Consider the following 14,895-nt stretch of genomic DNA (forward strand, 5'->3'; position numbering starts at 1 on the left):
GATTCTTTACACATTATCAACAACAATACCGCACCTGGGAATCAGTGTTTTTTCAAACTAAGCAATGATCTTACGGACTGGAATGCCTCATGTGTATTCTCTGTGTTTCACGAGAACACCCAACTGCGCTTTGGTCAGAAAGAAATCGATATTGCTGCTTGGATTGTGTGTTTGACCAACATTCACATATGGAAGAAATAAAGAAGTGAAGAAATCTAAAATCAAAAGGAATGAATCGCCCCTTTATCAACGTCTTGACTGCTTTATTTGCATGTTTAATGGAGACCAACAACAGCAGGTAAGTGAATATTTAGGCTACTTTATTGGCCATGTAACGTTTATTTTTTTAATAAAAATATAATGAGATACTTTCTTCTTTATTTGTATATAGCCTATTCAACTGTAATGTTCATTGTTTGAAAAGGCGAAGTGCGTTGCCATTAAAACAAAGTTTAGGATACTGAGTTTCAACCTACCCCGAATGACCCAATATTTCCTCGTTGACCCTAAAGTTCAAGTGTTATTATTGGAATGTAGAAATCATTCAACTTCAATATTCAGTCAGTTGACTGAAAATATCGTTTTTTTTACATCAGCATGTAGCCTAGTAGGCTATATGGAGCCGTCAATATCGCAGGGTAATATCTGGTATTTTGCCAAGTTTATCACTGCCTCTAACTCAGTCTGTGGGCGTTGTCAAAACGTTCAGTGGCATGTCCGGAACATTTTGAATGGGGTGGCCAAGGCGGGGCACAGACCAAGTTTAGATGTATTACATGTATTGTTTTAAGTATAATTATGATGGTTCAATGCATTAAATTCTTTAGCTTAGGTTTGGTACATTTCCCTGTTCAAATAAATCATAAATCAATTCTGAAAATATTGTTACAGTGTTTGCATTCAAGGTCAGGATTGTATATAAGTGTATTAGCATAGAGCAGTAAATTCACTACAAAGTGCCATCCAGAGTGTGATTTATACTGTGACATTCGAGGCATTTCTATTTTGTTTAAGGAGACCTCCTAGTAGGCATGTCATTTAACAGTAAAATGTATGACCTTTTAATGTGTCATGAACACAACCAGTCATGATATTCTCATCTGATTGTCAAACAAATCACTTCAGAAAGTAGGTTAAGTATGTTACCTGTGTAGGTTCATGTATTCCAAAATATGTCCAGCATCCAAACAGTGCACTGTGCACCCGTCATTTGAATAGAAAGGGACATCTATTACAAACACCATGTGTAATGACATTCAGCCTACAAAGTGGTGTGTATTCATGGATGCCAAGGGAAGCCAGGCTTCCCCAAAAAGGTCATCAATAAAGCAAATAAATGATTTCTCATTGCTGACTATCTGTGTTTCATAATTTCCCTTGAATTCACATGAGGCTGAATCTATTTCACCAGAGAAAGCATCAGAGCGAGGCAAATAGCATCCCTCTGTCTTAGTATCTGTAGCTCACCTTGGGCCACCCCCTGGACACCACTGAAAACGCTGTCAAATTCCCTTGTAGCCTATGTGTCAGAGTAATTTTATTTCTAAGTGTGTATAGCCTATATGTATACAATGAGGACAGTCACAAAGCCAACTCTCCAATACAGTGGTAATAAACTTAAAACACACCATGTCTGCCAAGGTGTTCCTTCACTATTGGAATCCTTCCTAATCATATCATTTGAATCTAATTTGTGTTTCTCTGCATGCCTATACACCAGTATGCAGATGAGCTTCCTATTTGGTTGAGATCAAGTAGAAATGGTTTCACCACACTTTGACTTCTGACTGAGCAAGTAAGTTTTTTATTTTCCCTTTGTTTGTCACAGGGTGGTGGATGCCAAGGAGCATGAGTCCAGATCAGGCTCTACTACTAACTTGTCTCCCTCAGACTTTCTGGACTCATTAATGGGTAGAACATCTGGTTATGATGCACGAATACGACCAAACTTCAAAGGTTGGTTTATATTTTACTTTTTAATAGTTCCTTAGAATTTGAGTGTGGATTGGAAAATATTCACCTAAAATGCATCTGGGATATCAGTGTACGCACCCATATCTACACTGAGTATACAAAACATTAAGAACACCTGCTCTTTCCATGACATAGACTGACCCGTTGAATCCAGGTGAAAGCTATGATCCCTTATTGATTCAATTGTAAAATCCACTCCAATCAGTGTAGATGAAGGGGAGAGATTAAAGGTTAAGGAAGGCTTTTTTAAACTTGAGACAATTGAGACATGGATTGTGTATTTGTGCCATTCAGAGGGTGAATGGGCAACACAAAATATTTAAGTGCCTTTGAGCGGGGTATGGTAGTAGGTGCCAGGCGCATCGGTTTGCTGCAGGGTTCTTCTTGCTCAACAGTTTCCCGTGTGTATCAAGAATGGTCCACCACCCAAAGGACATCCAGCCAACTTGAAATAACGGTGGAAAGCATTGGAGTCAACATGTGCCAGCATCCATGTGGAACACTTTCGACACCTTGTAGAGTCCATACCCCAATGAATTGAGGCTGAGGGCAATAGGGGGTGCAACTCAATTTTAGGAAGGGGTTCCTAATGTTTGGTATACTCAGTGTATATTACTAATGTACTGACACCCCATGCATAATGATGTATACATTCTCAACTGAACACCCCCTCAAGTCAATAAGGCACATAATGAACAATGCATTTTGTGCTTGTCTATTGATAAAACCCTTAATGATTTAAAGAAGAATGGCTATCAATCACGCCTGTAGACAGTGACATCATCATCCATGTAGGATTTATGGGATCGCGATATGGAACATGAAAGGCTCAGAGCAGAACCGAGCAGTAGATAGATCGTTTTGTATCTCAGCCCACCATCACCCTAGCCTGGCTGACACGATGCACGTGACTCACACTGGTCTGATTGGTTCTTTCAAATGTTTGTTTCTTCCCTGGGGGGTTGAAATCTTACAATGTTTTTGATTTTAAAATCCAATAATTATATTGGGGGCTGTGTGTGGTTGTCCATGTGGGTGTTTTAGTGAAAAAACAAAGAGAGGAAGCAATAAGTAAAAAAGCACATCCCCTTCATTATAAACGCATCCTGCCCACAACATCAAGCTAGCCTTTCTAGACTCTGAAGTCAGGAGGACTTTGATTTAGGTGTTAGCCAAAGCACTATCACCCATTATAACACCCAATATAGCTATTTCTTCAATTGTCATTTATATTGTCAAACAGCTATATTAAACATCAGTATTCAAGACACAAACAACAACAATAATGAGGTATAGATGTGGGCCCAAAACAACAGTAGTGCCACAGTGACAGCCACAGATGAGGGATGGGGTCCCTCTGGCCAGGCTGCTGAGTTCCTCTATTGTTGTGTTGTGGTGCAGGAGAGAGACATCATCTGTCACTGTGATGGATCTGAATAAGGAGAGGGAACGGAACTCATTGGTGTGGCTCAGGTTGGCAGGTGGGTATGGAGACAGGCAGGGCGGGCGGGCAGGAAGGGGCATACCCCAGACAGGGAGGCAGGCATGCAGGCAGAGCACAGGCTAGGACACTAGTGGTTGAACCGTGCTGGAGAGAAGGCCACTGTGAGGAGAGTAGCACAGGAAACACAGTCTGAGATTGGTCAGCAAGACTCAGCCTTCACCCAGAAACACTGGCCCAGATCTATCCACTTCATCTGGGAGAATAGGAAACAAGTGTACACAAGATCTCAGAAATGGACTCGAGATCAGGGGAAGACTTGTCTGTTTTATGCTGGCATTTTTTTTAGGAAATCCAGAAACGATTTTTATCAGTATATGGAAGAATGCTGGAGTTGTGAGTAGAGGAAATTAAAAGTACTGTAATGAAGAAAGTGATCTTACCTGGTAAATTGGTAAGTTAAAATTTCTGGTCGACAGAGTATTCCAGTCTAATGAGGCAGTCTAATGAGAGCAGTTTTACACAATTGTACTGCAGTTCCTCACTGTTTCTACAAGCAGCAATTCTTCCATTTATTAGGCAGCAAGCACAAAACACATACATACACACACATAAAGTAAACAGGCATACACATAGATTATGTTATTTATCACCTACAAACCATACTGTCACAACTCTACCCCACAGTGCTGCTGGAGCTTGACCTACATTTGCCTGCCAAGGTTGTTGTGTGGAGTTATTCCGTTGCATTTTTCTGTTACTGACGTTAAATGCAGTTGCCCGACTACAAACTGAGGCGAATATTAATACCACCACGTCACATGCAATATTGATGACAACTTCACTTAACAACACAGAGACCTCTCTCTCTCTCCCTGGCTGACATTATTGTTTTTATTCAAGACAGTGTTACTGTATTGGATAGAAAGTGTCAAAAACTGCTTTTCAGTCATTCTGTGACCTCATAGATAGCGGTAGAATGCCTGTGAAACTAAGTTGACTGTTCTGCTCATGATTGTTTCATAAGAAACATGTGCCACTGTTTTTAATGCCTGTGTGTGTGTGTGTGTGTGTGTGTGTGTGTGTGTGTGTGTGTGTGTGTGTGTGTGTGTGTGTGTTTGTGTTTGTGTGTGTGTGTGTGTGTGTGTGTGTGTGTGTGTGTGTGTGTGTGTGTGTGTGTGTGTGTGTGTTGGCGTGTGTCTCTCAGCGTGTGTTTTTGTTTATCTGTTTTTTAACCCTATCAAGTAAAACATTCCTTGTCATCCTCATTGAGTTAGTCAATGACTAGTACCAGTTAGCATAAGCAGGCAACATACTTTTGATTGAACTAAGTAAACATTTATGAACGATACCACTGTTTGTTGAATATTGGAGTTGATACTGACATTTCTAACTATAACTGTACCAGGCCTGCTGTTGAAGACAAACGGCTGGTGATGAGATTAGTCAATGACTAGTGCAGCTGTTTTGACTTGCCTGGGGTGCTTAGGAGAACAACAGGCCTTGTTTATGTTGACAGAAAAACATATTAGGAGAACAACAGGCCCTGTTTATGTTGACAGAAAAACATATTAGGAGAACAACAGGCCCTGTTTATGTTGACAGAAAAACATATTAGGAGAACAACAGGCCTTGTTTATGTTGACAGAAAAACATATTAGGAGAACAACAGGCCCTGTTTATGTTGACAGAAAAACATATTAGGAGAACAACAGGCCCTGTTTATGTTGACAGAAAAACATATTAGGAGAACAACAGGCCTTGTTTATGTTGACAGAAAAACATATTAGGAGAACAACAGGCCTTGTTTATGTTGACAGAAAAACATATTAGGAGAACAACAGGCCTTGTTTATGTTGACAGAAAAACATATTAGGAGAACAACAGGCCTTGTTTATGTTGACAGAAAAACATATTAGGAGAACAACAGGCCCTGTTTATGTTGACAGAAAAACATATTAGGAGAACAACAGGCCCTGTTTATGTTGACAGAAAAACATATTAGGAGAACAACAGGCCTTGTGTATGTTGACATATATACACACAGCCCATATTGTGGTGGTAGATAGGTAATAAAGCACATGCTCGCTTTCACAACTAATTACACTCAGATTACTGTTCATCCAACAGATATTGCACTGCTATCATCCTCAAACTCCCTAATCTCTATTTGCTAAACCACCCCACGGAGATGGCACATGATGATTAAGTGCAAAAAAACATCTTGACTTTTTCTTGTCACCTCATTCTCATTTCATTTCACAGGTTCCCCTGTAAACGTTACATGCAATATTTTTATCAACAGTTTGGGCTCGGTCACAAGTGTTCTTGCTTAATCTCTTCTCTGTCAAACATGTCAATGTGTTATCTATCCTCCAACCTGCAGGTCCCCCAGTTAATGTTACCTGCAACATATTTATCAACAGCTTTGGTTCTATAGCAGAAACTACTATGGTGAGTTGGAGCATTGTGCTTGGCCATGTTATCTACATTTACATTTGACATTTTAGTAATTTAGTAGATGCTCTTATCCAGAACGATTATGGTTAATTATGCTTAAATGCCTTGCTCAAGGGCACACCGGCATATTTTCCACCTAGTCGGCTCGGGGATTCAAACCAGCGACCTTTTGGTTACTGGCCAAATGCTCTTAAACTACAGTCTTGCTCTTATGCTCCTCTGGAGTTTAAGATTGAAATCATCCAATTTCTTTAGTGTTCACGAGTTCATTTTCCTTTTAGTTTATGGATGTTTTGAACTTTTGCTTCCTCATGTGAAATGATTCACTTTGACCCATCCCCATAGTCTATTGGCGGCTCCACGGTGAAATAGCACACAGACACTGAGCACCACAATTGAATCAAATATCTTTCATATTATACTCAAGGCAATATTGTATTGCTATTCACATGACACTCCCTTGTGCATGTGTTGGATTAGTTCTGTTTTAATAATTCACACAGTGAATGCCAGCACATAATTCACTTTAAATGCAGCCAATAGCTGTAGGTTTGATGTCTTAGGGCCTGAGATTTAAGCATGTTGATCGGTTGTAATGTCCCATAGACATCCAACTGCCCAAGGGGTAAACAATATCAAAGCTGGAATCCACATTGAGATCATGTTCAATAACTACTCTCGCAAAGCATGCATAATTAGTTAGAACTTTGTCCATTGAATGCTTGCAATTTTTGGTAGACAATCTTTGCCAAAGTTAATCAACAGACGAGCCGGGTTTCTAACACTTGTCCACAGTTGTTCGATAACTCTTCACTCATAGACATACACATCTGGGACCACCAATACACTGCTGCCTACTGAATAGGTCTGTTCTAAGAGGGAGAGAAAGGGCATCTAATCCGATGCAATCTGTTCATTCATTACTAACTGCATCTTCAAACTTCAATGGAGTTTCTTGGTCTACTATTCACACAAACATCATCTATCTCCTATAACGACCATTGAGCAATAACAATTAATGAGGAAACTGATCATATAGATCAAGTAACTAAATTCGATTTCTGAATTCAATTTTATTAGATTGCTCCTTTCAATACATGTGTATCTATTGCCGCATTAACTCTTAAGTTGTCATTTGGATTTTAGATGATGGTATTGTGTAGTGATTTACAAGCATACAAATATGCATTGAAATCCATGCATTGCATCCTTTCATTCATGCTATTTTTTATCATATTACAATTCTGTGTAAAAACGAGGAGCAATTTCTCTTGTTAAAGTTTTGTGGCACCACTTCAAATTGTGGTAGTGTCACAGTCAAAGTGTCAGAATTGTATTAGCATTTTACTATTAGTATTAATATTATTTATTGTATCATTGGTGCTTTATTAGTGCCTCAGTGCCAAATGACTTGAGGTGATACTGCATGTCACTACGATGGAACCAAAAATCTGAGGCAGGCACTTGGCCTACATATTGACAAGACAATGTTGTTTTGCATTCGTGGCTCTATCATTCTAAATATGTAAAAGTCTATAGCAAAAGTATTTTCGTTTGCACTGACTGTGTGACACAATATATTCCTGTCACCAAAATTATAGTACTGTATATTTAACGGAGATAGACAGTAGTTTATATGTCAAAGTAAAGCAGTTTAAAGCTGATTTCACTGTTTCCCCAAGGATTACAGAGTGAACATCTTCCTGCGACAGAAGTGGAGAGACCCTCGGTTGGCATACAGCAAATACCCAGACTCCTCTCTTGACCTGGACCCATCCATGTTGGATTCTATTTGGAAACCTGACCTGTTCTTCGCCAACGAGAAAGGCGCCAACTTTCATGATGTCACCACAGACAACAAGCTCCTGAGGGTCTTCAAAGATGGGACCGTCCTGTACAGTATCAGGTCAGATGTGGGGCATGCATTGAATGGTGGGCTCAACTCTATTTCTCGGGGAAATTAGTGCAATAGGTTTAAAGGATGTCGAATGAGGTCATGTTTTAACATTCCCTGTTGGAAACATCAAAACAAAAAATAGATTCAAATCCAGTGAAATTTCAGCAGAGTCAGAGATTCCCTTCAATGTTAGTCTACCTCCAGTCCCTTCACGCACTTGTAATTACTTTTGAAAGAAACACGTTTCTACATCCAAGACTACCTCTCAGGTTTAATGGGATTCATCTCAATAAAATATTCAGTCACCTGGAGGAATTGGATGCAATATAATCTCAATAAGAGTACATAGAAACACAAACCACTAGAGTATCCAAAGGCTACAGGGAATTTTTCTCCAAAGATGTTTAGAATACGTTCAGGGAAGGCGTATAGAAATAGCCCACTCATGTAGGCTATTCATTTCCCTGGGCATTTGCTACAAGTCAATATGCTTCATCCCTGGCGTTGCGCAGGATCAGTAAGATGGAATCACTTCAAAGTAAATGCAGCCCACTTGTAGTAGATGAGACGGGTTACATTTTAGTCATTCAGCCGACGCTCTTATCCAGAGCGACTTACAGGATCAATTAGGGTTAATTGCCTTGCTCAAGGACACATCAACACATTTTTCACCTATTCGGCTCGGGAATTCAAACCAGCAACCTTTCAGTTACTGGCCCAACACTCTTAACTGTTAGGCTACCTGCCAATTGCCCCCTCTTATGAAAACCACTACTACACTTGAGCACAAATCTGTGATACAAGATATGAAAATACATTACATTTTATTTCATTTCAATATCACTTCAGTCACAGCACTCCTCCTTAGATTCACACCTCGAAGCAGCGGAATAATGCAGCTCAATTTGGTGTCCATTTGGAGAGGTGATTCAGGTGGTGGAGCCTAGGTGTGGAGGGAGGCAAGGGGATTCTGAGAGAACAGATGAAAGAAAGGTGGTTAGTCGCTCTCACCATTCATGAGAGAAGAGATGAGAGAGGCAGCAGACTGCTGATGACAATACATAGACGGTCCAGTAATAAAAGTGTGATAAGAACCTGCTGTGTGGGAGGAGGAGGCTCTCTCAGAGGAAAAGGAGGGAAGGAGAAAGAGCATTCGCTGCAGCCAAGGAGCATATGCTTAGTACATACAGTTGAAGTCAGAAGTTTACATACATTCAGGTTGGAGTCATGCTCGTTTTACAACCACTCCACAAATTTCTTGTTAACAAACTATAGTTTTGGCAAGTCGGTTAAGGCACTTTGTGCATGACACAAGTAATTTCTCCAGCAATTGTTTACAGACAGATTATTTCACTTATAATTCAGTGTATCACAATTCCAGTGGGTCAGAAGTTTACATACACTAAGTTGACTGTGCCTTTAAACAGCTTGGGAAATTCCAGAAAATGATGTCATGGCTTTAGAAGCTTCTGATAGGCTTATTGACATAATTTGAGTCAATTGGAGGTGTACCTGTGGATGTATTTCAAGGCCTACCTTCAAACTCAGTGCCTCTTTGTTTGACATCATGGGGAAATCAAAAGAAATCAGCCAAGACCACAGAAGAAAAATTGTAGACCTCCACAAATCTGGTTCATCCTTGGGGGCAATTTCCAAACGCCTGAAGGTACCACGTTCATTTGTACAAACAATAGTATGCAAGTATAAACACCATGGGACCACGCAGCCGTCATACCGCTCAGGAAGGAGACGCGTTCTGTCTCCTAGAGATGAACGTACTTTGGTGCGAAAAGTGAAAATCAATCCCAGAACAACAGCGAAGGACCTTGTGGAGATGCTGGAGGAAACCGGTACAAAAGTATCTATATCCACAGTAAAACGAGTCCTATATCAACATAACCTGAAAGGCTGCTCAGCAATTGAGAAGCCACTGCTCCAAAAACGCCATAAAAAAGCCAGACTATGGATTGCAACTGCGCATGGGGACAAAGATCGTACTTTTTGGAGAAATGTCCTCTGGTCTGATGAAACAAAAATAGAACTGTTTGGCCATAATGACCATTGTTATGTTTGGAGGAAAAAGGGGGAGGCTTGCAAGCCGAAGAACACCATCCCAACCGTGAAGCACGGGGGTGGCAGCATCATGTTGTGGGGGTGTTTTGCTGCAGGAGGGACTGGTGCACTTCACAAAATAGATGGCATCACGAGGGAGGAAAATTATGTGGATATATTGAAGCAACATCTCAAGACATCAGTCAGGAAGTTAAAGCTTGGTCGCAAACGGGTCTTCCAAATGGACAATGACCCCAAGCATACTTCCAAAGTTGTGGCAAAATGGCTTAAGGACAACAAAGTCAAGATATTGGAGTGGCCATCACAAAGCCTTGACCTCAATCCCATAGAAAATGTGTGGGCAGAACTGAAAAATCGTGTGCGAGCAAAGAGGCCTACAAACCAGACTCCGTTACACCAGCTCTGTCAGGAGGAATGAGCCATAATTCACCCAACTTATTGTGGGAAGCTTGTGGAAGGCTACCCAAAACGTTTGACCCAAGTTAAACAATTTAATGGCAATGCTACTAAATACTAATTGAGTGTATGTAAACTTCTGACCCACTGGGAATGTGATGAATTAAATAAAAGCTGAATAAATCATTCTCTATACTATTATTCTGACATTTCACATTTTTTAAATGAAGTGGTGATCCTAACTGACCTAAGACAGGGAATTTTTACTAGGATTAAATGTCAGGAATTGTGAAAAACTGAGTTTAAATGTATTTGGCTAAGTTGTATGTAAACTGAACATAATGAAAATCTGTGTCTGTAAAGTAGAAACATAAAAGTATAATATACTGTATACTTAAATGCACTGCTATGATGACCACTATTATGATTTTATTCCTTAGTAAATTGTAATAAATCTGATATTGACAAGATCCGAAATATGGGTCTCGTGTGGCTCAGTTGATAGAGCATGGCGCTTGCAATGCCAGAGTAATGGGTTTGATTCCCATTCCCACAAAAAAGTAAAAATAATTATCCACTCAGTACTGGAAGTCCCTCTGGATAAGAGTGTCTGCAAAATGACAAGAAATGTACAGTATTTACAAATAAAAGGTTATTGGTTGTGTACTCAGATTATCTGATGTCACAGCTGAAATGCTTGTGTTTCTAACACACACACGCAGACTCCTGTACTTGCATACTCACAAACAAATGCAAATGTAAACTTCTGACTTCAACTGTACTTTATACAGTCACACAGTAGGTATACATTGTAGGGAGCTTGTATTTTAGTCTCACTTGAAACAGTAAACAATTAGAAAAAATGCTGAAAAGATTTGGGTTCCGTTTAAGATTTTTTTATTTAACAGTAAATGTTTTTGTTAAGTGAGGTATAGAGCATGCTAATCTAATAACTGCACTGAAAAATAAATCCTGTTGTTTTTACAGTAACTTACCTTACAGTTACCTGTAAGTTACTGTAAAAAAAGGTACAGTATGTTACCGTACATTCCTAAGAATCTTTGGTTTAACAGTACATTACTGTAAAATGTTCATAGGCTTTATTTGTACATTCACAAATAATGCTTGCACGGTTGTTTCATTACTTTTACACACCTCTTCCTCAAAGGTTGACTCTCATTCTATCTTGTCCGATGGATCTGAAGAACTTTCCCATGGACATGCAGATCTGTACCATGCAACTGGAGAGCTGTAAGTGTCTGCTCCTTACGACTCACAAGGTGAAGCACATGCAATATGGTTAGTGAAAATGCAATAACATATCAAACATATTTGCTGTGTTCATTCATTCCTCAGTTGGCTACACCATGAATGATTTGATCTTTGAGTGGGAGAGCAAGGACAAAAATCCTGTACAGGTGGCCGCTGGGCTGACCCTTCCTCAGTTCATCATGAGAGATGAGAAGGAGCTTGGCTACTGTACCAAAAGCTACAACACCGGTCAGAGAGCCACACACACACACACACACACACACACACACACACACACACACACACACACACACACACACACACGCAACCACTCACATATGGACACACACACACACCACATCTCTCACTACACCATCCCTGATCTGAGGTGTCAGTGTGTTTTGTTCTCCAGGTAAATTCACCTGCATTGAGGTGAAGTTCCACCTGGAGAGACAGATGGGTTACTACCTGATCCAGATGTACATCCCCAGCCTCCTCATCGTCATCCTGTCCTGGGTCTCCTTCTGGATCAACATGGACGCCGCCCCAGCCAGGGTGGCACTGGGCATCACCACCGTGCTCACCATGACAACCCAGAGCTCCGGCTCCCGAGCCTCCCTTCCCAAGGTAATCCTGTTAACCCAAGCAGGGTGAGGGGACAATCTGATGGAGGAGAAAGGAGGGTCAATGGGCCATGTTCAGATCAATCAACCTTTCATTTTCCACCCATGTTAGAAGTCACTGTAATCACTGTAATCAGATACTGTTCATGAAATGTAAATATGCCTGTGATTGAAGTCTCCGTGCATCACTGAATTCTGACTCCGATTTAAGTATCCTATGGATAAATAAGCAATCAATGGATTTACAGTATATCAAGAGAATAACAATTTAAAGTATTTCATTTTTAATCAATAACTTGTAAAAACAGAGAATACTATTTAACATAACATTATCACAATTTATGTTAGAAATTACAATTACAACATTGATTTAGGAAGTGATATAATGTTACTAAATCAAACACTAGTGGATACACTATGACTGTACATGGTCAAATATACAAAATTACTATTCACACTTACGCTAGCAAGAGTGCTTCAGTGTGAGTCATCTCTTGAAAATCAATCATTCTCTCACACTTTGGCCCATGACCACGTCAGAGGTCCACATGAAAGAGACACACTCTAATAAATATTTAAAGAGAGGTCTTTGAGAGGCCCAACTCAGAACAACAAGAGCTCAATATACCTTAAGAGCACTCGATAACATAAAGTTGTTTTCTCTCCATGCAAATGACCTGTCATTTAGAGACAGAGACGAGGTCACTGTATGAGGAATAAGAGGACATCCTTTAGAGTCTAGCCTTCATCTCATCTCCGGCATGGACATAGATGAAATAGACCGATAAAGGCTCCAGTTGAGCTGCTACTGTTTTGATTGTGTTACTTTGGTAATTAAAGCGACAATTATTTCCTTCCAGCGATATCGCTGAAAATCGCTGATATCAACATGAGTTTTGAGAGTTTAAAGCACTCGTTAGCAAATACCACCCCCTTAATTATGGTGATTTCGAATTTACAGCAACTCTGATTAACATAAAAAAGGATGTCATTGAGAGAATATTATATTCCCATTGAAATGTTAATTGAACGAGGCATTGTGAAGACAGCACATGAAAGGATTATTCATTCCCAGTAAATTACTGTTTGTTTGGTTCTTGTCACAGGTCTCCTATGTGAAGGCCATTGATATCTGGATGGCCGTGTGTCTTCTGTTTGTATTTGCTGCCCTACTGGAATACGCTGGGGTTAACTTTGTCTCCAGGCAACAGAAGGAGTTCCTTCGCTTGAGGCGAAGACAGAGGCGGACTCACAGGGTAAATAAACACTCTAGGCTTGAGGATAATTCCCTATAAAACAGTCACTGCAAAGCCCAGACTCATGACCACAGGAGGTTCGTGGCACCTTAATTGGGGAGGACGGGCTCGTGAGAATAAGTGGAATGGTATCAAATACATTCAATTCTCTCTGTTCCGGCTATTATTATGAGCCGTCTTCCCCTCAGCAGCCTCCTGTGCTCATGACTGAATCATTTTTAAAGAGTGGGAGTTCCACTCTAGTAATTTTTCATTGCTATAGAAGAGATAGTGGAGAAACAGGAAAGATCGAGAAAATGTGTTGAAAATGCGATATGGGACCGGGATTCGACCGATTCCACACTCACACAGACTTACATGCACCAAAGGTGGTGCCAGAAACTGTTAGACCAAATCTCAGAGCCTCATGACTGAACATATGAACGGTGTCTTAAATGAGAGTGTGACATGAAGAAACTGCGTTGAATGAACATTTACAGTAGGGCAGTCAGAGACTGATATTAAGTTGGCCATTTTTAAGGAAATGTGTCAGGTTATCTGAGGCTATCTAGGTGTGTCAGCTTGTTGTTGCTGCAGCGGAGGAACGGAGGGTGTAATATCTGGGAGACATTCAGCTGTGTCCCCTGTGTTAATGAAGCCGCTGTAGATGTCGCCTGGAGGCATCCTCAGGTAAAGGGTACAACACCTAAGTCACAGGCCAAGAAAAGGACCCAAGAACATGGCTACTGGCCATACACTACATTGTCATAGTGTGTGTGCACACGGGATAGTGTCTGAAAGTCTTTCTCTCCATTGAACAGGGGCATACTCACTGTGGGTCTGTCTTTGTTTTGTTTCACCAGGATGACGACATGAGGGATGGCTTCAATTACTTGGGTTACGGCATGACTCAGTGTCTGAAGGATGGGTCGGCTGTTAAAAACGCTGTCCCAAACCCCGGCCCAGCACCACCAACCTCTAAAGAGAAAGAGGTGATAAGGAAGAGGTTTGTGGACAGGGCCAAGAGGATTGACACTGTGTCTCGAGCAGCCTTCCCTATGGCCTTCCTCCTCTTCAACATCTTCTACTGGATAACATACAAGGTCATCAGGCATGAGGACATTGGCATGCAGTCAGGGTAGTCGCTCTGCCCTGCAGGTTTTACCTATGGAACTCTCAGCTCTCTCTCTTTCTCTATCATTTCTCTAAATGAGAAACGCTAGGACAGCACAGTGAGACTAATGTATCTTATGGGACTATACATGGAGGAGAGGCACAGGGATGTCGATGGTGTTGGTGTTCTTTCAGGGAAAATTGATAGGTGTTCATGCAAAATCTAAAAGACTAATGCACATGTTTAGGATTAACAATTGAACAGTTGGTGAGTAACAGATGTATGTTTTCGATGTGTTCCTGTGAGCTAATGCATCCTGGAGATTCTAATGGGTTTTTACTTAAGGCACAGAACAATGATGTAAAAAGGTGGACCAAATTTTATGAGACAATTCTGACTTTGCATTTGTACAACCTTGCAATGGAGCAACA

General features: G+C 40.6%; 1 protein-coding gene across 1 annotated transcript; it reads left to right on the plus strand.

Annotated features, from left to right (window-relative positions):
- Positions 1–200: 200 nt before the first annotated feature.
- On the plus strand, positions 201–14,492 carry LOC120058085 (glycine receptor subunit alpha-2-like). Its single transcript, XM_039006561.1, has 9 exons — positions 201–298; positions 1,829–1,956; positions 5,802–5,869; positions 7,558–7,781; positions 11,410–11,492; positions 11,598–11,741; positions 11,905–12,119; positions 13,222–13,371; positions 14,214–14,492. Exons 1-9 carry the CDS (start codon positions 231–233, stop codon positions 14,490–14,492), a joined length of 1,359 nt encoding a protein of 452 aa, XP_038862489.1. The 5' UTR covers positions 201–230.
- The last annotated feature ends 403 nt before the right edge of the window (positions 14,493–14,895 follow it).

This window comes from Salvelinus namaycush, chromosome 13, assembly GCF_016432855.1.
Source record: "Salvelinus namaycush isolate Seneca chromosome 13, SaNama_1.0, whole genome shotgun sequence".
NCBI classification, from domain to species: domain Eukaryota; kingdom Metazoa; phylum Chordata; class Actinopteri; order Salmoniformes; family Salmonidae; genus Salvelinus; species Salvelinus namaycush.

Bases quoted from the DNA above. Each gene is read 5' to 3' on its own strand.
- LOC120058085 (XM_039006561.1), top strand. From the start codon at position 231: ATGAATCGCCCCTTTATCAACGTCTTGACTGCTTTATTTGCATGTTTA. The intron at 1,957-5,801 runs GTTGGTTTATAT...TCCAACCTGCAG, and splicing joins AATACGACCAAACTTCAAAG to GTCCCCCAGTTAATGTTACC. The intron at 7,782-11,409 runs GTCAGATGTGGG...TCTTCCTCAAAG, and splicing joins ACCGTCCTGTACAGTATCAG to GTTGACTCTCATTCTATCTT.